Raw genomic sequence first — 25,001 nt, 5'->3', positions numbered from 1 at the left:
ATTCTGACAAATATTTTATAATCTTTGAAATCCTTGAAATCTTTGTGAAGTCTTTTATGATCAACTAAAATCTTTTGAAACCTTTTGTAATTAAAAAAATATATTTCGAAGTTTTATTAAATCGTTTCAAATCTTCTAAATCTGATTACACTCCTTTGTGAAATTATCTGAATCCTTGTGTAATCTTTAAAATAGTTGAAATCTTGTGAAATCTTTTTAAATGTTTGAAATCTTTGAAATATTTTTAAATCTTGGAGATCTTCATAAAATCTTTAAGATTAATCTAAAACCTTTCGAAATCGCTGGAAATCGGATTTAAACGCCTTTGTTAAATATTTGAGACCCATGAAATTTTTGTAAAATGTTTGGACAGCTTTCAAGTTTTTGTAAAATGTTTGAAATCTCTGTAAATCTTGTGAAATCTCCTGAAGTCTTTTTAAATCTCTTTAAATATTTTACATCTCTCTAAAATCTTTGATAAGTTTTTTGAAACCGTTTGAAATTTCTGATATCTTTCTGAAATAATTTGAGATCTTTGAAATATTTTGAAACCTATAAATTTGGTTACACTTAAATCTGGAGTGGTCAATCCTTCGAAAATTCTAATCCTGAAACTGAATTAATATTGACATTTTTACCAAATAAATTTCAATTTGTAACATGAATATCATAAAAATGTATACTTCAACATTGTTTACCAAATTTAAAATATAAAAATACTAAAAGAATATAAGAAATACCAAAATATTAAAATTACTCTCTAGATTTAAATTAAGTAAGGATTTTATATGCGGAAATCAAAAGAATCAAATTCAAGGTTTTCATGAAAAATTCAAGGACATTTCCAGGTTTTCAAGGTCAGAAAAAATCAAGGAAAATGCTAGGTTCTCAAGGTTATCAAGGTCGCTAGGCACCCTGTTTATTTGAAACCCCTTTTTTCATGTCGTTCTTAGACTATCACATTATTTTTATTTTTACTAAATAATTTTAAATTATTCAAGAAATTCCACCTTAGAAATTGAATTTCCTTTTCAGAAGTGTATTCCTTCGCCACGACAAATTGGAAAGACTGGATGTCACCAACTGCAATTTGGATCGACCAGGTCTTCGTGATCTTCCTGCTCTCACTCACGCCAAACTTTCCCACAATGCAATTCACATTCTTCCAGATCGAATTTTTGCGAAAAATCGAGCATTAACTCACATCTATCTAGACACAAACCGCATTGGCCACCTCAACAAAAGTTCATTCGCTGGTCTGATAAACCTCCAAATGCTGGATTTATCAAGAAACGATCTGGAGGAAGTTCACTGGTCTACTTTTCGTGAAAGCAACCAGTTAAATTTGCTAAATCTTTCCTCAAACAGTATTCGAGACGTGGAAAATTTGACTACTTCAGCAATGACAGTCGACCTTTCTTCTAACTTGATTACCAAAGTCGACTCAAGTACTTTGGTGAATATGCCTAAGATCAGGACCTTGAATCTAAGCAAAAATTTTATAAAGGATATTTCAGGAGGTTTAGAATCCTCGACTTTGAGAATTTTGGATTTGAAAGTGAACCAGTTAGTTAAACTGGATGTTCAGATGTTTTCAGGTCTGCCTGAACTCATGAAACTTGATCTCTTCGGTAAGTTGTAAAATAACAATTTTTTAAAGTTTATCTAATTATATTTTCTTAAAATTCTTGAGAACATTCAGAAAGATTTTTTAAGATTTCTGGCAAATAAAATCCAAATTCCTAGAAAAAAAAAATCATTTTTAACCAAGCAAATAAATTTAAAGAAAAAGTTTAATTTTCAAAAAATTACGTTTTTAACCAAAAAGGTGAGTTTTTTTTACCGAAAGAGACGAATTTGCTACAAAATAGGATTTTATTTTCTGAAACAAAAATATTAATTTTCAACCAAAAAGTTAATCTTACACTAAATAGTTTAATTTTTATCTAAATAGATGAATTTTCTACGGAGAAGAATTATTTCCACCAAAAAAAAGATTTGTAGAGAAATATTTACATTCTCATCCTAACAGATGATTATTTCACCAAAATGGTGAATCTTCAACTAAATAGTTGATCCTCAACCAAGAGAGTTTAGTTTTCAACGAGTTCCATTTTTATCCGAAAAAGGTGAATTCTGTATAAAAAGAGACGAATTTTATACAAAATATGATTTTATTTTCTTGAACAAAAATATCAATTTTCAACAAAAAAGTTAATCTTACACTAAATAGTTGAATTTTTTCTTTGGTGGTTTGGAACCCACCTTAAACTTTAGGTCCCCTTTCCCACCGCGCAGTAAGTGTGTGGGTGTGTGTAAAGGAATAGGGAAGAAGGTACAAGAAAAATGTGAGCCCTTAGGGAATACATTAAAAGCTTCCAATCCAAATAGTTTAATTTTTAACTAAACAGATGAATTTTCCACCAAGATTTTTTTCCTACTAAAAGAAAAAATAGAAAAAGATTTTTAGCGAAATATTTACATTCTCATCTTAACAGGTAAATATTTCAATAATATAACGGATTTTCAAATAAATAGTTTATCCTTAACCAAATAGACGAATTTTCTACCCAAAAAAAAACAAACTATTTTTATGCAAATAGTTACGATCTCATTCTAACAGATGAATTTTCTACTAAAATGATGAGTCTTCCACCAAATAGTTGAAATTTGATTTTTTTACTAAAAGAGCCGAAATTTCTACAAAATAATTTTATATTCTAACACAAAAATATGCATTTTCTATAAGAAAGTTAATTTTAAAGCAAATGGTTCAATTTGTGTCAAAATAGATGAATTTCCTACCACACAAAAATCTGAACGTAAAATTTAATGCATGATTGATATTTCAACAAAAAAAAAGATTCTAATTAGTAAAATATAAGACAGTTAAAATCATCCAAGGAAAACAAATTTCCTACCAAATATTTTAACCCTCAACCAAAAAAGTTTTATTTTCAGCAAGTAACATTTTGAACCAAAAAAAAGCGAAATTTTTACAGAAAGAGATGAAGTTTCTACAAAATAATTTTATTTTATAACAGAAAAATATAATTTTTCGATGAAAAACTTAATTTTAAAATAAATAGTTTAATTTTCAACCAAATAGTTTCATTTTCAAATAAGTAGATGAATTTTCTACCAAAAAGAATAATTTTATACCAAAAGAAAGGTGATTTTTCTTAGAAAAATAGTTATATTTTCACCCAAAGAGATCAATTTTCCACTAACGTGGTGAATCTTCAACCAAAAAGTTAATGTTCAACAAATTGTACAAATTTTAACAATTAGTTATATTTTTAACCAAAACCCTAAATTCTCAACGAAAAATGTAATATATGGTAGAGTAGATATTTCAATAAAAAGGGATTTAAATGTTAAATAAAAAAAAAACAGTCAAATTCCACCATTAAGATGAAATTTGAAAAGAATATGTATTTGCATCCTAAATAAATAGAAATTATTTTTTAACCAAATGGATTAATTTTTTGCAAAAAAAGACAAAATTTCCACAAAATAGTTATATTTTCAACAAACGAGATTAATTTCATCTAAAATAACGAACTTTCAACCAAAAAAGTGCATCTTTAAGCAAATAAACTTTTTATGTACTTCTGTATACAATTTTTGGATAATTTAATAACGTATGCTACTACGTAAACATCTCAGCACCTATTATATCGAAAAATGTCTTCAAAAATGCACATTTTTTGTCAATATCAAGATAATTTTTTAATTTTGCAGAATGTTTTCTAAGTTCAAGGAAAAATTTATTTTAAAATGTATTCAACCGTTATTAAAAATTTGAAAGTTGTGAAGATTTCAAAATACAATTTTAAAGTTGTTTTCAAGATTTCAAAAAGTTTTAGGAAATTTCAAATTAAAGATAGTTTAAATTTCCATTTTCAACTGTAAACAATTACATTTTCAGTGTTTGAAATTGTCAATAATTGAACATTTATGTTCCAATTCTCAGCTGTTGAATATTGAAATAAATTAAATTACATTATCAACCTATAAAATTAAAGACAATTAAAAATATAATTGCTATCTGCTGGAAATCCAGTTGTTAAAAATACTAATACATTTTCAATTTCATTTTCCACTTTTCAAAACTAAAAAATGTTTCAAATTTATTTTCTGACTAGTTAAAATCCAACTGTGGAAGTTTTAATTTTTAATTTTCAATAACTTTTAAAAGTTTCACCTTTAGCTGTTGAAAATTAGATATAATTGAATTTTAAACAGTCGAAAATTCAACTGCAAAAATGGAAATAAATTACATTTTTTTCAATCAATTTTCAACAGTTAATTATGAAATTGTTGAAAATACGGCAGTGGAAAATTCAATTTACATTTTTTTCCACCTTTGAATCTCCAACTTTTGAGTACTTCAACTGTTGAAATTGAAACGGCCTTTATACTTCTCATTAAAACATCCATTTTTTCTTTTTTTGTTATTAAAGAAATTTCAAACTAATTTTATACTAAACTAAATTTTTAATTTATTTCAATTTTTATCAGTTGAATTTTCAACTTTTTGAAATTCAATTGCTGTCAGTTGAATTTTTATCTGTTTCAAATTCAATTTTCTTCCATTTCCAACTGTTAAAGGTGCGACTTTGAAAACTTCCTAAAAAATAAAAAATAAAAATTGCACAGCTGAATTTTAAATAGTCGAAAAATAAATTTAAACTATTGTGCAATTTAAAGGAATCGGTATTATCATCAGAGATCATTCAAGACCATCAATCAGTTTAGATATCATTCCATAATCTGTGAAAATAGAAATAAACACTATTGATAAATTTAACTCTTCAGATAATAGAAAATATTGAAAGTCATTTCAGAGTAGATAGAAAATAAAATAAAAAACATTTTTAAAAATAATTTTTTTCTGAAAAAGATCTGCTCTCTTCGCTCCACTGGGAATCCAACCACAGAACTTCCGATTGCCGGTCGGGTGCTTTTCCGTTAAGCTGTTAAAGAGATCAAAAGAAGAATTTTTTCTTCAGAAATACGCGCCCTCTCAAGCCAAGTTTTACATTCATTAAACGAGTCATTTAAATAAGAGTATAAATTTTTGTAGGAAAAATTTAAATTTTCAAATTTATTAATATTTATTTTCCATCTAATCTAAAAAAACTTAAGTATTTTCTGTTGTTTGTAGAGTTAACTTGATCAATAGTGTTGATTTGTTTGTTCACGGATTGTGGAATTATATCTAAAAATGATTGATGGTAACTATCCTTGATGATAATACAGATTCCTTTAAGTTACTAGTATGATAAATGTAACACCTGGCTTCAGAGAGCGCGTATTTCTGAAAAAAGATTCTTCTTCCGATCTCTCTAATAGCTTAACGAAAAAGCACCCGAACGATAATCGGAAGTTCTGTGGTTCGATCCCCAATTAAGCGAAAAGAGTACATAATTTTTAAAGAAAAAATGTAATTAAGATATTCTTCACTTCTCAATAGTTGAAAATTAAATTGAAATTCCATTCTTTTTTAAATGTCTAAACTTATAGTAGGAGGAAACTATATTTTAAATTGTCTTTAATTTTATACAGTTAAAAATTTAATTTAATTTATTATAAAATTTAACAGCTGAAAATTGAAACTCGAAATTTTAATTGATTTCGAATTCTAACCACTAAAAATTGAAAATTAAATTTACAACAGTTGAAAGTGAAATTATCTTTATTTTGAAATTGTCTCAATCTTTTCAAAACCTTGAAAAAACTTCAAAATTGTATTTCGAAATCTTTAGAACTTTCGAAATTTTCAGTAACTGCTAAATTTTGAAAAAATCACGGGTTATTCTGATTGGATATCACAACTTTTCCGTATACTCCCAAAACAATTTTTGAACAATAATTTCCACTGAACTCTAATCAATGATGAAAATGATATATCATGGTTCAATTATAAAAATCCATTGATCAGATTCTAATTCCGGAAATGTAAATTTTCTATTGAAACAAATACAATTTGTTTTAATATTGTGATTTTTGCACCTACCTTTAATTTTTTTACACACTTGATGTTTTCGTTTAGGGAGGGTTGGAAGAACACTGCGTCTAGCTGCGGAAATGTTTTTACGGATGCGTTTCAAGTCATGTGAGGTGATTTCTGATGAAAATTCATTAGTTTTTAATTCAGATTGAATAACTTTTGCTGGTTTTGCACACGCTTCTTCCATAGTTTTTTGTTTAACGTTATTATTTGCAGCTTGTCTAGCAATATGAAAATCTCTTGTATGATTATGATACAAATCTTTATCAATCACAATATTGTTGCCAATGCTAGGGGTGTATATTTTTGCAAGACAACCTTTGTTAACACACCTCCAACACACATTTCCACTTTTGGCAACATAATCTTTGCGAAATTTGTAGTTATCAAAAATCAACAATTTTTCGCCCTTTTCACTTAAAATAGAGCGTACTTCCATCGCGAAAGAAAAGAAGACTTTTGATGTTACTCAGTGAGACGTTTACTTTCAAATGTAGCTTAGAAGCTCAGGTCATCTGGTGTGTAACCACCTGTCACCCCTAAGTATTTATGGGTATACACATTATTTTTTAATTTTCAGGTTTGAATTATTTAAAAATGTATTAATCCACTATTTCGAGTATTACGTAATTTGATCTTTTTATATTTCTAAAAATTATGCATTTTGGGGATCCATTATTTAACGCAAATTTACTGCACCCTACAAATTTTCAGACTTAATCAAAAGATGTATCCGGCACTGTTTGGAATTTTCCATTCAATTTACAGAGTCTTGGGTAAATTTCAAAAGAAGAAGTTGAGATTATTTAATTTTCGAACAGGTATAGGCTTGGCGGAACTAGTCCGAAAGATTAGGGCAGATGACAATTCCGCCCCAGCTACCTGGAACGGTTCCCCCAATACACGGCTTCTCCTGACTCAACTGATTTGCTGGCGCCGAGCCTGGTCAGCGGGAGTCCTTTCTACCTAATGAGGAATAAAATGTGGAATATGACATTTTTCAAATCTAATGCTTGATAATTTATAAATGTGATATTCAAAATCTGAAAATGATAGCGATTCTAACGATATGTTGTTTGACTTCAAAAAATTAATATTAAAGAATAAATGTTCAACTTTATGTGAAATTTGATGGAAGATTTTTTAGTACATATTACTCAAATTTAGTGAAGTAACTTTAATGTATTCGTGCAATATTTTACTTGTCCTGGGAAATTCCGGGGAAAAAAATTTGTCAGATTTGAAAACTTAATAACTGACATGATAAATTCAGTTTACGTCTCAAACAATCGCATTTCCCAAAATTTTCCTGTACCAAGTTTACACTCCCAGTCCAAATGTAAGAATAGTGTAATTCCTAGCTTATTTTAAAAACTCATTTAAATCATAATTTTTTTTATCGCTTTGCCAACTTGTTTATGCAAGTCATTTTAGAAAACTATTTTGACACTTAAACGGCAGAATATAAAGGATTTTCATGGAGTCAATCTCAACAGTGTCTTTTTTCAAATCTAAATTTAGAAATTTTGAACAGGGACAAGAAAGAAAACTGCATTTGCTTAAGTGTCGAAAAAATGTTTAAAATGAACTCGGCAAGTTTTGAAAATAATTATTTTTCCTTTAAAAAATAATATGTTTGATAATGGCCTTCAGACATTTTACTGCACACACTTCTGTGTTCTTATTACTAACTTAAGCCCCAATCAAAATAGACCAATTTTAAAACTAAAAAAAAAAAGTAATTTGCAACAAGAGTTGAGATTTCAACCCAGAAGGAATTTTCAGTCCAACAATAAAAAAAATCTCAAGCAAAGTGTTGAATTTTCAATTTAAAAAAAAACGAATTTCCTACGACACAATTTATTTTTCTAACAAAAAAGGACGAATTTTCAAAACAACAGTAAAACTTTAAATCAGAGGATTAATTTTCTACCCAAAAAGTTTAATTTTTAACGAAATATATGTATTTTAACAAAAAAATTAAAATCAAGGCATTTTCAACCAAACGCAATTTTCATTTAATACTGAAAAAATATTTTATCAATTATTAATTTGGAAAAAAATCGAGTTATTTTAAGATAAAGTGAAGCTAAACATTTTTTTTTTAATCAGACATCAAAGAAGGTTCTCAAAGTACCTACGGCCTTGACGATCACATTCTCATTGCGATAATCGCGCTTCGCGCTCAACAGTTCGGTTATACAGGCTCTATTTGTTTAAATTGTAAGTTAATCGAAAAATTCTGCTAGAATAGTTTCAAAATATATTTGATATCTAATGAAAATTTTGAATGAAATTTTTGGATCTATGAAAAAAAAATCTTTTCTATTTTTTGAAAATATTCAAATTTTTGAGAAGTATATAACTTTTCTAATTTTCATCAGAATAAAAAATTTTATGTATATAATTTGCAAGCCTTTTAACCATATATAAGAAACTTGGACAAAAATTAATAAAATTTTGAAAATTCAGAAGTGTATCAAATGCGGACTCGATTTGACAAATCATTCAAAAGTTAGCGTGGCTACAACCTTCAGGTAACCATACATACTTACAGACATACAGACAGGCAGACAGATAGGCACCAACAAAATTTTTTGATTTTCGGATTCCGTGCGTGCCGAAAAGTAAAGATCCATTAAAAACCAGAGATTGAAAATTTGGACGATTACATTACACTCTCATGAATCAGAATGTAAAAAAACGTAGATTTTTTAAGATTCTGAACACAACATTTCGAAGCTTTCTACGTATTTCTACATTATTTGAAAAAATACAGCATTTTATCAAAATTCCCAAAAAAACTAAAAATGAATTTTTTAAATCAATTAAAAACAAAATATTTTGATTTTTTTAATTTTTCAAAATAGAATCTGGAAGATTTGGAAGTAATTTTTTCAACTTTGGGGAATTTTGAAAAAATGGTAGGAAAAATTCAAGTTCCAAGATAAAAACGAAATTTCCATTATATTGCTGAAAAATTATTTAATAATTTAATTAAACCAATTTTTAAGAGAATATTTAAAAATATTTCAGACAAAATTTTGGCGTATTTTTATTTATTTAGCGACAGCTTATACAATACATGTATGATTCTTGAAGTTAGCTGCGATATTTGTTTAGGTCAAACGACCTGTACAAAGGGGTTGAATTAAAGAATAAGCTACTCTATTACACTATTAACTCAATGTACATAACTACCTACACTACGAAGACATTATAAAAGTCCTAACTTTTAGTACACTGGGCAAGTACTTGTGAAACGTAATAATTCTGTTTTACCCGGGGAATTCAGGAGCGCAATCCGTAACCGGCCAGAGGCTGTAAGGCTTACCGCAGACCCAAAACAGTCCCTTCTGATATCCCTATAAATAGGGCATTCTGCCAATAAATGAAACAGATTCTCTTCCACTCCTAGATTGCAGATTGTGCACAGTTGCCCCTTAGTGAATCCAAAAGAATGATCCACCAGTGACAATCTAGCCCTTATGTCTCCCAAAAGACGCACCTGAGCAAGGAGTCTAACGTATCTACATGGTAAACCACCATAAAGGTACTGCTGCCCCATGGGATCGATCCATAGGTGTGGCAACACCTGAAGAGATGATGTCTGACTCAGCCTGTACAGGTCCACATCTCTAAGATAAGCCTCAAATTTCGCCAGGATTAAATCCTTGTTGCTCTGCCATCGTACCAAGTCCAATCCGGGCCAAAAGGCCTCCATTCCGCACAACGTGAAAATATATTTAAGCTGCAGGACCCAATTAAACTTGGGAACTGCCCTGAGCCTGAGAGGACCTAAGATGTTTTAAACAGACTTTAGGAAGCCTCTTCTCACCCATACCTAAGACCTTCTCTAGCCAATTTAAGGCCTTCTTTAATATTTCGTATGCTAGTGGAACACGGCCTAATTCCAGTCTCAACGCGTAACCTGGAGTGTGTGAAGGCAGGCCCAAAACTCGCTTGAAGAAAGTAGTGTGAATTAGCTCTACCTCCACGTTTGGTGTCACGCCGAATAATTACGTTAATATTCCTTTTTTCTAACTGAAGCTGTATCTGATTTTCGGTATACAAGGTGCGGGGGTGCAGATTTCACGTGTGCTATGTTGCTGCAATTGTATTTCATCTGAATATGTGTAAAACCTGTTTTTAAAGTGTGTGTTCGTAGTGCTTCTCTGTAATATCTCTCCTATAACCATTGTTCGCTTACGCAAAATCAGCTGAAAGTACAGTGCCGGATTGAGTGACGGCAGGACCCGGGATGCCAGCTTCTCACGTTGAGCGGTTTGAAGCACTCCTGACCTCCATAAAAGAGGATACGTCCGCAACTAAGGCCGATATGACCATGCTGAAGGGTTCGGTGGACCAGATTAGAAAATAACTTTTGATTCTAAAAGGAGAAACTGAGGCCTTGAAGATCCGAAACAAGGAGCTTGAGATGAGAAATGCCGTCCTTGATGATGACGTCAACTTACTCACGGAGGAAGTTATTCACCTCCGAAAAGATGCATGTGCAAAAAATATAATATTGCACAAATTCAAGGACACTGAATCTCTCAATGCTGACATTATGCTCTTCGTTCGCGAGATACTTTCCAAGGCCAAAGTGGAGTCGGTTGTGGTGGAATCAGTCACTCGTTTAGGAAGAAATCCAGGCTCTAGACCAGTTCTCATTAGGCTAGGCTCGCCATCGCAAAGATCTCGAATTTTTGAAGGAGCTAAGGACTTTTCGAGTATGGGTCTTTCAGTGACTAGCGATAGGTCAAAGATGGAGAGACAACTAAGAAATCGTCTCTGGGAAACGAAGAGGAAGCTGTCAGAACAAGGGTACGATGTTTTAATTAGGGAGAAGGATTTAATTTACACCGGGAAAACCCTATCCAAGGACGAAATTCACGCGATGAGCACAGGCTCTCAGCTTTATCAACTGGAGAAGGCCATAGGTTCAGGACTGGCTGAATCACAGACTTTCTCTTCTGAAATCAGAATCAAGATGGCCCACTCTGATCTAATCAAGCCAAGAAATCGACACCCCGAAGAGACACCAGAAACTGTCGCAAGAAGAGCGAATGACATAGTTGTGGAGGCGGCAAAAGACATTCGGATTGTCTTCTGGAACTCTCGTGGGTTGACTAATCTGGGAGACATCTCAAAGTCCATTTTAGGCAACGACATACTTTGCATATGTGAAACGTGGCTTCTGACTACTCCTGTGACCTCCCCCTTTTGGCTTCCTCATCATGAATGCTTCTCGCCAAACAAAACAAAAGTAAGTAGCTTTGGCAGAGCTAGTGGTGGTTTAGTAATATTTGTAAACCGAAAACGGTATGCTTGTGAAGCCCTTGATATATCCCCTGAGTGGATCTGAATTAAAGTGCACCTTTGCTTCATTACAATCTATAGTCGGCTTGATATACGAGGTGTGTTCAAAAAGTAAGGTAACTTTTTAATTTTCGCGGGCTACGTACATTCAAGTTTTAAATTTTTTGTTTTGTTGTGTTGGTACACTCGTCACGATCATATGTTCACAGTTTTGACTATTTAACTCGTTTTATTTTTCTGGCAGAGGCGTAAAAGGTTAGAAGGGTTTGGTGTTCTCGGCGATTTTCTTCTATCGAAAAAATGGAGCAAAGAGTTTGCATTAAATTTTGTGTGAAAAATGGAATCCATTGCTCTAAAACTCTTGAAATGTTGACAGTTGTATACGGTGAGTCTACTCTGAGTAAGCAAAATGTGTATAAGTGGTACAAGCTGTTCCAAGAAGGCCGAGAGGATGTCGAAGACGAACCTCGCCCTGGACGTCCCAGCACGTCAACAACAAATGAAAACGTTCAAGCAGTGGAAGAAATGGTGTTGAAAAATCGCCGAAATACCACCAGAGAAGTTGCTGAAGATGTTGGCATATCGATTGGCTCATGCCATGCCGTTTGCGAGATGCGATACGCAAAAAACGTCCGGAACTTTGGAAAAACAATTCGTGGCTTTTGCATCACGATAATGCACCTGCTCATTCATCGTTGCTTGTGAAAGATTTTCTGATCAAAAACAGCACCAGTCATGCCTCAGCCTCCATATTCACCGGATTTGGCCCCCTAGTGACTTTTTTCTTTTTCCAAAACTGAAGAGACCCATGAAAGGGCATCGATTTTCAACGATTGAGGAGATAAAATCTGCATCGCTGAAAGAACTCAAGGCTATACAACAAAATGATTATCAGAAGTGCTTCGATGATTGGAAAAAGCGTCGGCAAAAGTGTATTATATCTTAGGGGGATTACTTTAAAGAGGACAACATAAATATTGAGGAATAAATTAATATTCTTGAGAAAACCATAAAGTCACCTTATTTTTTGAACACACCTCGTACTTCAAACCGGGGATGGACAGAGAGTCAATTTGCGAAAGTTTAGATTCAGTACTTGCGCGGCTAGAAGAGTCATATTCTTCTATTCTTGTAATACTGGGTGGGGATTTTAACGCGTTATTGGTAATCTAAACCAGGTAACTTGTAAAGCGTTCCCGGAGGGGGTAAATGCATTTGCGGAAATATCCTTGTTGGATCGTGACGTGCGTGGAAGGGGTCTTGCTTTAGTTGAATGTTTGGAAGTACATGGCTTCGCTTTCCTTAATGGCAGATTCGGTGGTGACTGGCCGACAAGCTACACACGTCTGTCCTGCGGGAGTGGAAGTACTATCGATTTTGCGGCTTGCGTTCTAACTTCAATAAGTATAATTAAGGACTTTAAAATTATGACTATTTTTACTCGCTCCGGCCATCTTCCAATCTGCGTAGAAATGTCAAATGTACGAATGGGTGGTAGAGAATGGGTTGCTGAAGCAAGAAAGACGAGTACGAGTGTGAAACTGATATAGAGCGAGGCTAGGAGGGAGGTATTCTTTAATCATTTGTCACTCGCTGACCCACAATCTTGGAATATGGTCTCAGTGCACAAAATGAATGATAATCTCATATTCTCTATTAAGGAAGCGGCGTCGCGAGCGGGCATAGTTACTAGGTTGTCTTCTTGTTTTGTGGGAAAGAAACCGTGGTATGACTGGGCCTGTCTTAACAGTAGAAAAAAGGTAGAAAAAAGGATAAACACTTGTAAAGCTTCTGTATTCGCACAAGAGGACATCCTTAAATATAATTAAGATAAAAAGGTGCACCTATCTCTAATGAACGATAAGATGGCAAAATACGAGAAGGCTTTCCAGAATGCTTTTGAAGCAGCCAGAGGCTCTGCAGAATTCTGTAGGACAGTCAACTTTTTTAAGATTAGGCCTGCGCATGGAAATTTCATAGACCTGCAAACGTGGCAAGAATTTTCGAACTCGTTGTACTCTCCTAAAATTAGACTTGACCTGGTGCGTAAATACATACCCCATCCTGGATGGATCGATTTCTAAAGAAAAAATAATTCCTGCTATACGCAAATGTAAACCAGGGGAAGCCCCAGGTGAAGATGGCATTTATGCAGAATTTTATAGAGCGCTTCCGAATTTAGGAGTGGATTACCTTGAAAGTTTGTTCAGTAGGGTCTGGGAAAATGAAGAGGTCCCCTCAGATTGGGCAAATATTGTTACGAGCATGCTATTAAATAAGGGTGACAAAAAGGATCCAACCTCATATAGGGACATTGCTCTAGTGAAAGTTATTGCTCAAATATTCACGCGGATCCTCCTGGACAGATTGGTAGCGTGGATGAATGTGTGTAAGTGTTTGCCGGAATTTCAGGCAGGTTTTAGGGTGGCCAGAGGTTGTATGGATCATATCTTTCCTTTGAGCTCCATCGAACAGATTCATCTTTCCACTCCTGGTCGTAAGGTTTACGCGTGTTCTATTGACTTTAAAAAAGCCTTCCCTTCAGTCAACCATGATCTGCTGCGGCAAAAATGATTAAACCTAGCTATCAGCACAACATTTTTCAGGGTAATAAAAAGTCTCTATGATGCAGCTAGGATGTCCATTCGCACTCCAGAGGGCATCACGTCCCCAGTTGGCGTGGAATGTGGAGTCCTTTAAGGTGAGCTTTTTAGCCCAGTTTTCTTTATCTTAACAATCGCGAATTTGGAAAGTTTTTTGCAGAGTCGAGGCCTTAGAGGAATTTCAATCGACAACCTGATTGAGGTTATTCTTTTGGCATATGCTGACGACATAGTTGTATTTGCTGACTCTAGGATTGATCTACAGAAAAAAATTAATTTTGTTGCTGAATATTGTAGGTTGAACTATTTGGAAATCAACACATCCAAAACCAAGACCATGGTTTTTCATAGGGGTAGACCACCGCTGATGCCAAATTTTACGTTTGAGAGCACTCAATTGGAGATGTTCCGGGAATATTCCTACCTTGGCAAGCAATTTGGAAGTTCTGGTACCTTTTCTTTAGCCTGCAAAAAAAGAGTTACTGCCGCTGAAATAGCCGTGGTTTCATCTTTGCAAGTCCTTCGAGCGTCCAAGTCGGAATATTGGCGCTGTAAACTAATCCTAAATTTGGGTGTATAAATTACTGTTTATAGCTTCAGCTTGCTTAAAATTATATCATTAATAAAATTTATAAATTTTTCAATTGATTCTTCAATTGAACATTTTGGCTGAGAATACTTTCATTCACAGAAAAATGTTTCTTGTTTAAAAATGTACCCCCTTTTTTTTATTAATTTCCTTCTTTTGGTTTGAAAATTAGTCTGTTTTGGTTGAGGCTTAATTTACTAAACAGACAACAAAATTTTTCTCTTAAGCAAATGCAATTTTCTGTTTTGAACCGTGTTTAAATAAGTAAGGGGAAGTCGCGTAGTGGGGGAACCGTACGCAGGTAGCTGGAGCGGAATTCTCATCTGCCTCCTTGAAATAGTCTTTAGCCAAATATTTTTATTAAAAATTTTAAAAAGTTAAATTCATCCAAAAAAGAATAATTTATAACTAATTAGTCCAAACCTTAACCAGCACATATTAATTTTCAAACAAACTGCTAAATTTTTAACCAAATAGGTAAATTTTCAAAAAAAAAAACCATTAATTGCCAAAAAAATGTAATAGTCGATATTTAATCAAATAATATTTCAATAAGATTAAACTTTTAACCAAACATATACATTTTTACCTAAACACGATTAATTTTCTACAAAAAAATATGCATTTGCAAACATTTTTTAAAATTATTAAAATTATTTCTTAAACTTGGCAATATCTTTTAAAATAACAAAATTTGCCCTAAAATCATCCAGATTTTCTTCGATATTTTAAGAAATCTTTTTGAATTTTCTTTGAAAACTAATTTTTCAAAATAAAGAAGAATTAAAAATTTTCCCAGGAATCATAAAAAAAAATATTTTATTTTGTTGTTACCCTTGAACATTCTGAAAAGTCTTTGGAATTTCTTTTTATATCTTTAAAGACATACAATTTTATGAAAAAAATGGTTAAACTTTCAATTATTAATAAATTTTAGGGCCATGGCTGTGTGTAACGAATTTTTGGTACAAAGAGCCGAAGTTTTACTGAACGTGTAAATTTTTCCTATTTTTTTAGAAATTCTTAAAATTTTTCAAAAAAGCGATTAAATTTTCAAAATCTATTGTAAGAATTTTGGAAACATTTATAAATGCCTTTAAACCTTTTATCATATTCTCCTAAAATTAATTTACAAAAATAAACAGTAATTTAAAAATTCCCCACGAATCTGAAAAAGATTTTTTATTATGTTGAAATCATTTTAAATTGTTGAAAATCTTGAAGATTTTTTTTTCTATTTAATAATCAACATTTTGTTTGATATTCCTTTAAATTTTTCAAATTTGTTAGTTTTTTCATATTAAAAAAAAAATTAATTTAAAAGTGCTTTAATATATTTCAGGGGTTCCTTGCCTTTTCTGGAAATTTTTTGAAATGTTTTTAAATTTACTTTCAAAAATAATTTTTCAAAATTGAAAATTATAAAAAATTTTCCAAATTTTTAAAACTCTTTTGAATTATTACACAATTTTGAAAAACCTTCTTTCTCGAAATCATAAATAATATAATTTTTTAAATATTTTCCACATTTATTTTATTATTCAGCCTTTTAAAAACTTCTTGAACCTCTTAACATCTTTCAAAATAAGGCATAGTGTTTCGATTTTTTTTGTTTATTCTTAAACAATTTTTTAAATGTCCTAAAATCTTTCATGATCCTTTTTGAAATATTTTTAAATCTTCAAAACTTAAAATGAATCATTTAATATAATTAAAATTTGTTTCTAGAAATCTTATTATCAGTACCGGTAATTTGTTGGTTAACGATACCGAAAATTTTTTGTTTGACAACACCGGCAGTGTATAAACTTCGTAAATTAAGACATTCTAAGTTTTTGTGCTTAATATCATTTGAATTTTTTGGAAACATTGTTTAAAAAAATTAATGATGCTAAAAATTATTTATCTTTATTAATAGATAAACAAATCTAGAACAGCTACTGAAAGTCATGTTAACGAAGTATCGCACCTAATCAAGTTTTCGCCGATAATATATGCAAGATCTCATAATTATGATTTTTAAAGCAAAAATTTAATTTTTTACTGATTTAGAATCTTTGAATTACAAAACAAATGTTTCAGAAAATTCTCAATCTTTATTAATAGATAAACAAATTAAAAACAAAAACTCACACATTGTTTAATTAAATGTTTTCTGAAAAAAGATCCACTCTTGTGGCTCCACTAGGAATCGAACCACAGAGCTTAATGGGAAAGCACTCGAACGGCAATCGCATAAAAAATTTATTTTCCATCTAGTCTAAAAAGGACGTTAGGCATTCTCTGTTATTTGAAGAGTTAACTTGATCGATAGGTTGATTTATATTTTTAAGGTGATGAAAAAGATATCTACACTAATCGATGGTAACTATCTTTGATGATAATACAGATTCCTTTAAGTTACCTGTGTTATGAATATAACACCTAGCTTGAGATAGCGCATATTTTTGAAAAAAGATTCTTTTTTCGATCTCTCTAATAGCTTAATGGGAAGGCACCCGATCAGCAATCAGCAGTGCTGTGGTTCCATTCCCAGTGTAACAACGAGAGTGGATCGTTTTACAGAAAATATTTTATTTTGAAAATTTGTACAATTATTTTCCAACTAGTCTAAAAATGACGTTATGCATTCTCTGTTATTTGAAGAGTAAACTAGATCGATAGGCTGATTTCTATTTTTAAGGTGATGAAAAAGATATCTACACTGACCGATGGTAACTATCTCTAATGATAATACAGATTATTTTAAATTACCTGTGTTCTAAATAGAACAACTAGCTTGAGATAGCGCATATTTCTCAAAAAAGATTCTTTTTTCGATCTCTCTAATAGCTTAATGGGAAGGCACCCGATCAGCAATGAGAAGTACTGTGGTTCCATTCCCAGTGTAATGACGAGAGTGGATCGTTTTTAGAAAATATTTTATTTTGAAATTTTGGACAATTATTTTCCATCTAGTCTAAAAATGACGTTATGCATTCTCTGTTATTTGAAGAGTAAACTAGATCGATAGGTTGATTTCTATTTTTAAGGTGATGAAAAAGATATCTACACTGATCGATGGTAACTATCTCTGATGATAATACAGATCCCTTTAAGTTACCTGTGTTATGAATATAACACCTAGCTTGAGATAGCGCATATTTTTGAAAAAAGATTCTTTTTTCGATCTCTCTAATAGCTTAATGGGAAGGCACCCGATCAGCAATCAGCAGTGCTGTGGTTCCATTCCCAGAGTAACAACGAGAGTGGATCGTTTTACAGAAAATATTTTATTTTGAAATTTTGTACAATTATTTTCCATCTAGTCTAAAAATGACGTTATGCATTCTCTGTTATTTGAAGAGTAAACTTGATCGATAGGTTGATTTCTATTTTTAAGGTGATGAAAAAGATATCTACACTGATCGATGGTAACTATCTCTGATGATAATACAGATTCCTTTAAGTTACCTGTGTTATGAATATAACACCTAGCTTGAGATAGTGCATATTTTTGAAAAAAGATTCTTTTTAAATTCTTTTTTAAATTTTGTACATTTATTTTCCATCTATTCTAAAAATGTCATTAAGTATTTTCTACGCGATTTTTTTTTTTTTTGATAAATTAAAACTAACCCAGAAAAATCTTTCTTTTTTCTAAGGAAACCGACTCACTGAAGGTGCAGATCCAAAAATTTTTCAGAACAACCCTGAATTGCGAGTTCTACTTCTAGCAGATAATCCATGGAGGTGTGATTGTTCCCAGCTGCACCCAACTTATAATTTCTTGATCAAGTTACCAGTGAAGACAGAAATGGGAACTCTGATTTGTCAGAGTCCACCTAATGTTTCAGGATTCTCCTGGGAAACTGCCTGTTATGAAGAGTGGTTTGAACGTCTCTATCCACCAAAAAATCGTACATGGGGGCTAGTGATGATCAGCATTTTAACCTTGGTAATTGTGGGTGGAACTATACTGTCCATCAAGCATGCCATGAAAACGAAGAGAGCTGCTAGGAATCAACGACAGTCACTTGAAAGAGCAGAGGCTAGGGAAAGACTTCGATTATTACAAAGAAGGTATGTACTATAGTTCAGAACATTCGTGAACATATAATTATAAAAGAAGATATTATCAGAGGCGTCGGATCCCCATGGGGCACAGGGGAGAATTCCCCCCTCAAAAATTACCCTTAAATGAGCAAAGTATTAATTTGCCCCTCTCTGAAATCGAATTATTACATTCTTCAGGTCGTTTGAATTTTTCCAAAAATCTACCTGGATTCTTTGTGAAATCTTCTTAATCTATACAAAATCTTTGCCAAATCTTTGAAATCTTTGTCGAGTATTTGAAATATTTTTGAAATATTTGGATATATTTGTGAAATTGTTGAAATCTTTGAAAAATCATTAAAATCTTTTGAATCTATCCGAAATCTTTCAAATATTTTATAAATACTGGTCAATGTTTTTGAAATGATTAACATCTTTTGAAAACTATTGAAGTCTTTGGAAAATAATTGAAGTCTGTGAAATCTTTTAAACCCTTCCGACATCTTTACAAACTTTTTGGAATCTTTGTGATATATTTGGGAAATCATTGGAATATTTCTTAAATTTTTAAAAATATTTTTGAAATGATTGAAATCTTTGTGAAATATACTTAATATATCCAAAATCTTTGCCAAATATTTGAAATCTTTTTCGAGTATTTGAAATATTTTTGAAATATTTGGATATGTTCGTGAAATTATTGAAATCTTAGAAAAATCTTTTAAATCTATACGGAATCTTTGCGAAATCTTTCAAATATTTTATGAATATTGGTCAATGTTTTTGAAATGATTAACAGCTTTTGAAAATCATTGAAATCTTTAGGAAATAATGGACATCTGCGAAATCTTTTTAATCCTTTCTACCTCTTTGCAAACTCTTTAGAATCTTTGTGAAATAATTGGGAAATCATTAATATATTTTTGAAATATTTGGAAATTGTTGCGAAATATTTCAAATACTTTTGAAATAATTGAAATCTTTGTGAAATCTTCTTAATCTATTCAAAATTTTTGCCAAATATTTGAAATCTTTTTTGAGTATTTGAAGTATTTCTGAAATATTTAGATATATTTGTGAAATAATTGAAGTCTTAGAAAAACCATTAAAATCTTTTAAATCTATCCGAAATCTTTTTGAAATCTTTCAAATATTTTTTAAATATGGGTTAATATTTTTGAAATGATTAACATCTTTTGAAAATCATTGAAATCTTTAGGAAATAATGGACGCCTGCGAAATCTTTTTAATCCTTCCGACCTCTTTGCAAACTCTTTAGAATCTGTGTGATATAATTGGGAAATCATTAATATATTTTTGAAATTTTTGGAAATTGTTGCGAAATATTTCAAATATTTTTGAAATGATTAAAATCTTTGTGAAATCTTCTTAATATATTCAAAATCTTTGCCAAATATTTGATATCGTTTTCGAGTATTTGAAATATTTCTGAAATATTTGGATATATTTGTGAAATTATTAAAATCTTAGAAAAACCATGAAAATCTTTTAAATCTATCCGAAATCTTTCAAATATTTTTTAAATATTGGTCAATATTTATGAAATGATTAACATCGTTTGAAAATCATTGAAATCTTTAGCCAAAATCTCTGCGAAAGTTTAAAAATCTGTGTGAAATCCATAGAAAATCATTTAAATCATTGTGAAATATTTCAAATTTTTAAAAATATTCCATCACATCTCTGATATTCTTTAAAACGCTTCAAAATCTTTGAGAAATCACTGTAATCTTTGTGAAATCTTTGAAATTTTTAGGAAATCATTGATGTCTTTGTAAAATCTTTTAAATCTAGGCAAAATCCTTACGAAATATTTGAAGTCTGTGACATGTTTGGAAAATCATTGAAATCTTTCTGAAATCTTTGGAAATGTTTGCCCAGAAACCTTTGTAATTTTAAAAATATTTTTGAAATCTTTGTTAATATGTGTGCAGGTATTGAAATCTTTGAGAAATTACTAATGCCTTTGTGAACTCTTTTAAATGTATCCGAAATTTTTGTGCAATATTTGAAATCTTTGGGAAATCATTGATTCCTTTGTAAAAGCTTTTAAAAATATCGAAAACCTTTGAGAAATATTTTAAATCTTTGAAAAATATTTGAAATATTTGCGAAATATCTGAAATATTTAAAAAATATAAGTAATATTTGTAAAAATGGTTTAAATCATTGTGAAATCTTTGGAAAATTATGGGAAGTCATAAATGTCTTTGGAAACTCTTCGAAATTTTTGAAATCTCGGTGAAATCTTTGCTAAATCATTTATGCCTGTGTAAAAGCTTTTAAAAATATCAAAAATCTTTGCGAAATATTTCAAATCTTTTCAAAATATTTGGTAATATTTTTGAAATTATTAAAATCCTTGCGAAACCATGAAAATCTTTGATTAAATAATCAAATAATTAAAGTATTTGAGAAATCTTTCAAATCTATCTAACATTTTTCCGAAATATTTGAAGTCTTTGAAATCTTTGAGAAATCATTGAAATCTTTGTAAAATATTTCTGAAGTCTTCAGAAATCTGCGAAATATTGACCCCTATTGAATATTTTGTTACAATAAAATTATTCGATATAGTTTAAGGTATCTTTTATAAGGTAGAGTTTATTTTATAGCCATTTATTTATTTTAAGTTTGCTAAAAAAAATTATTGAAAAAAGGAAAGTGAAATAATGGGTTTTTTACTTGAAAATTCATAACTCACGCAATATTAATTATTTTAACCTGAAAATGTTGACTAATGTTGAAATAGTATACTTTCATACAAAAATATTACAACATGGGTGTTTTGAACAAAGATATTTATTTGCACAGTTGAAAAATCAATTTTATGATAAAATGATGAATCAGATTTTATGCTTTTAAATCGATTATTATCGTAAAAATTAAAGAACTTTGACATGTAATACTATAAAAATACAAGAAATTGAAAATAAGAGACATATATAACTGTATTTTAACAATTATATTTTATTCAACACATCCACAGTCTGCTCTCGCATCGCGCACTTCCGTAAGTTATAAGCCATCTACAAAGAAAAAAAGTATGAAAAAATCGAAACAAAATGATTTCATTTCATATGATATACTTACGTTAGAAAGTAAACAAAAAGCAATCAAATTTAACAACAAAAATTTTCTCCAAAATTACTTTTCCACTCACTAAGCACTCACTGGGTGTTAGAGACCCCACGATTTTGTTACTTCCACTTTCAGCACCTGCTGCTAGTAGACTGACGCTTGACGCAGTATGCTAAACGACTTTACTTACAGTCAGTGTCTCCAACTAAGGCTAGATGGCGACACTTACTCAATTTTTTCAAATTAAGTATGCTTTACAATAGTTTAAAAATTGCTTGGGGTGAATGAAACCCACAATGCACTTCAAGGGTTAAAAATATGTTTTTTTAATATTTGGTAATATTGGTAAAAATGATTGAAATCTTTGTGTAAACTTTGGAAATATGAATTTTATACCTGTACTTATCATTATTAATTATTATTTATGTATAATTTGTATTTAGTATAATATTATTATACTATTTACACATTGGGCCATTTAATATTATAAGTCTATTCTTCTTCTTCTGAAAATGATACTATATAGGTATTGTACATTGAAACCTCACGCACTTGAACCTTGAAATTTTTCCTTCCACCTAGAATGGGTCCATCAGACCCGAACAAACTTCAAACTGAACTATCTCCAGTTTAAATAGACGGAGCTCCATGTAATATTTTTAAAGAGTAGGCTAGAGTCTTCTAAAATTGAATATTGTAAAAATCGATATGAAAATTAATTGCATATGATAAATATTTTGACAAAAAGTGATAAAACTTTTTGGAAGGCTTTGGAAGGCTTTAAAAAAGACCGGGTTCTTGAGACCCGTTCTAGCAATTGAAGGTTAAGGGCATGTGACACAGCTAAATACCTATATTGCCGACCTCACTTTATCAGTTCACTGAATGTTTTTTTGAACCTGAGAACTTTTTTTGTAAATAAAATATCGAGCTGATACTTTGGGAATTGTATTAGAGTACAATAAAGTACGTTTAGGTACTGCCTTTCGGTAGAAACTTCACTGAAAATTATTTTATCTTTTTTCTGAAACTCGGCATTTTTTGAACGTTCGAACTTTTTTTATACATAAAATATCGGTCTCAAACTATGAGAAATGCAAGAACCGAAAGAAAACTACGTTAAAGTATAAAGCTTAATAATAAACGATGTAAAAAAATATATTTCAACAATCAATTCCAACGGCATCAGCCGGTAACGTTGTACACGAAAATACGAAACCTGGCGGCCACTAGACGAGGCTCTAGAGGGTTCGTATTTTCATGTACAACGTTACCGGCTGATGCCGTTGGAATTATTATTATTTTTTTTTTTTTTTAAAAACATTTCTGTGTTGAAATGTTGTCACAGGCTTATACTGCCCAACATTTCGAAGGCATTTTTGGTTAGAGTTGGATTTTTATTTGATCATTTTTGCACGGGGCTGTCCCGGTATATATCATCAGTCACGGACGCATTTTTATAATGCAATCAAGTGATCTGATGAGAGCAGTCTGCCCAGACATATTGGACAAAGCCTGGTTTTTACCCCATCATTGACGGACTGGGTTGCAGTCAAGTACACGGAGGGGGGGACCTACAGCTTAAGGTGGGTTCCGAACCACCAGAACCTCAGTAAAGGTGCATTGACAAATTTCTAGAGGTACCGGCTCAGGGATCGAACCCCGGACCTCTGAGGTGAAGTCCGAGTGTCTAACCAACTATTATTATTATTATTATTATTATTATTATTATTATTGTTATTATTATTATTACACCATTAAGCCACTTCCCTTTCGTGGTAGGCGTGACTCACTCGGTAGGGGAAAGGAGTAGTGTGTGGAAGGGATAGAGATTTTTCAGATTCATCCAGAATTCTCGTGCTATTTAAGTAAATGATTGTTGAAATATTTTTTTTACATCTTTTATTATCAAGTTCTGTACTTTAACGAACGTAGTTTTCTTTCGGCTCTTGCATTTCTCAAAGTTTGAGACCGATCTTTTATGTATAAAAAAAGTTCGAACGTTCAAAAAATGTCGAGGTTCAGAAAAAAGATGAAATAATTTTCAGTAAAGTTCCTACCAAAAGGCAGTATCTAAACGTACTTTCTTGTACTCTAATACATTTTCCAAAGTTTCAGTTCAATATTTTATTTACAAAAAAAGTTCTTAGGTTCAAAAAAATATTCAGGGAGCTGATAAAGTGAGGTCGATAATATAAGTATTTGGCTGTATCACGTGCCCTTAAGACTTTCTGCATGATTCCATTCTTATCCTTCAAAAATTGTCAATCTTTTAAACCTGCTTTAATTGCAGGAACCAAAGACTTGAAGAGGAACTTAGAGACCAAGTATCAGAACCCAGGATCCATCCAATGGAGCTGATTGGTCCACCAAGCTATGAAGAAGCAGTCCACATGCCACGACTAGCTCAATCCTTAGATGGTTTGGATGTTGCATCAACAGAAAATTCAACAGCAGTCGCACGAATTTTAGGATCAGTTGACAACCTCCGAGTAAAGAAAAGAAGATCAAGACGTCCGAGGAGAAGAACCTTAAGCGAAGATAATTTAAACAGGAGGGAAGAACGTCGAGTGGAAAGGTTAAGAAGAAACACATCCAGAATAACAATTGGTGGCAACCAATTAGGTGTAGAACACTCACCAGAATCCGCGAATGATCTTCTACCTCCACCAAGTGTCCCAATTAGACCCAGAATTAGGAGTGATTCTGACCAGGGTGGAACTGATTCACCTAGAAATAAAATCAGGCCTCCAACCCCAACAGCAAAAAAGAAAAAGCGGATAATTTTATCCAAAGCCGGAACTTCAACAGATGATGAGGACTCCGATTTTCAGAATAGTCGTGATAGAAGAAGTATCAGAAATACCATCGTCATCCCAAATCTTTCTCGTGAACCCAGAAGTGGCTACAGACCATCTTCAACGACTGATAATGCGACTGATCAATGAAAAAAAAAAATGGTATTAAAAACACTCAGTGATTATCCAATTTCTATTATTTTATTTCCACAGGAAGTAATTTAAAATGTTTGTAGACTTTTCTATGCAGTTGAAAGTTCAAAGTGTACAGCTTGTTTTGTAACATCCATAAAAGAAAATTTACCTAAAATATTATTCATGTAAATTAATTTAAAAGAAAAAATTGTAATAACAGATATTTTCATAAAAATGTATAAAACTAGTAATATTAGAATAAAAGTAATATATGTTAGTAATATAATTAGTAAAATTTCATTTTTAAATTTGTAAATTATCTTTCTCCTATGAAATGTTTTTCGTTGGATTCTCCTTGCTCACTAGAAACAACAGGACAAACATTCAATATTAATTAATAA

General features: G+C 31.3%; 1 protein-coding gene across 1 annotated transcript in view; it reads left to right on the top strand.

Annotated features, from left to right (window-relative positions):
* The window catches only part of LOC117181834 (podocan), a 36,551-nt gene extending 11,805 nt beyond the window's left edge, over positions 1–24,746 (top strand). Inside the window, exons 4-6 of the mRNA XM_033374828.1 lie at positions 1,036–1,631; positions 18,175–18,592; positions 23,961–24,746. Of these exons, the coding sequence (XP_033230719.1) occupies positions 1,036–1,631; positions 18,175–18,592; positions 23,961–24,615 (1,669 nt within the window). The 3' untranslated portion in view covers positions 24,616–24,746. The remainder of the gene's footprint in view (positions 1–1,035; positions 1,632–18,174; positions 18,593–23,960) is intronic.
* Positions 24,747–25,001: the final 255 nt, after the last annotated feature.

Source organism: Belonocnema kinseyi, chromosome 10 (genome assembly GCF_010883055.1).
Source record: "Belonocnema kinseyi isolate 2016_QV_RU_SX_M_011 chromosome 10, B_treatae_v1, whole genome shotgun sequence".
In the NCBI taxonomy this organism is placed as follows: domain Eukaryota; kingdom Metazoa; phylum Arthropoda; class Insecta; order Hymenoptera; family Cynipidae; genus Belonocnema; species Belonocnema kinseyi.
This window is presented reverse-complemented; position numbering and strand designations above follow the sequence as displayed.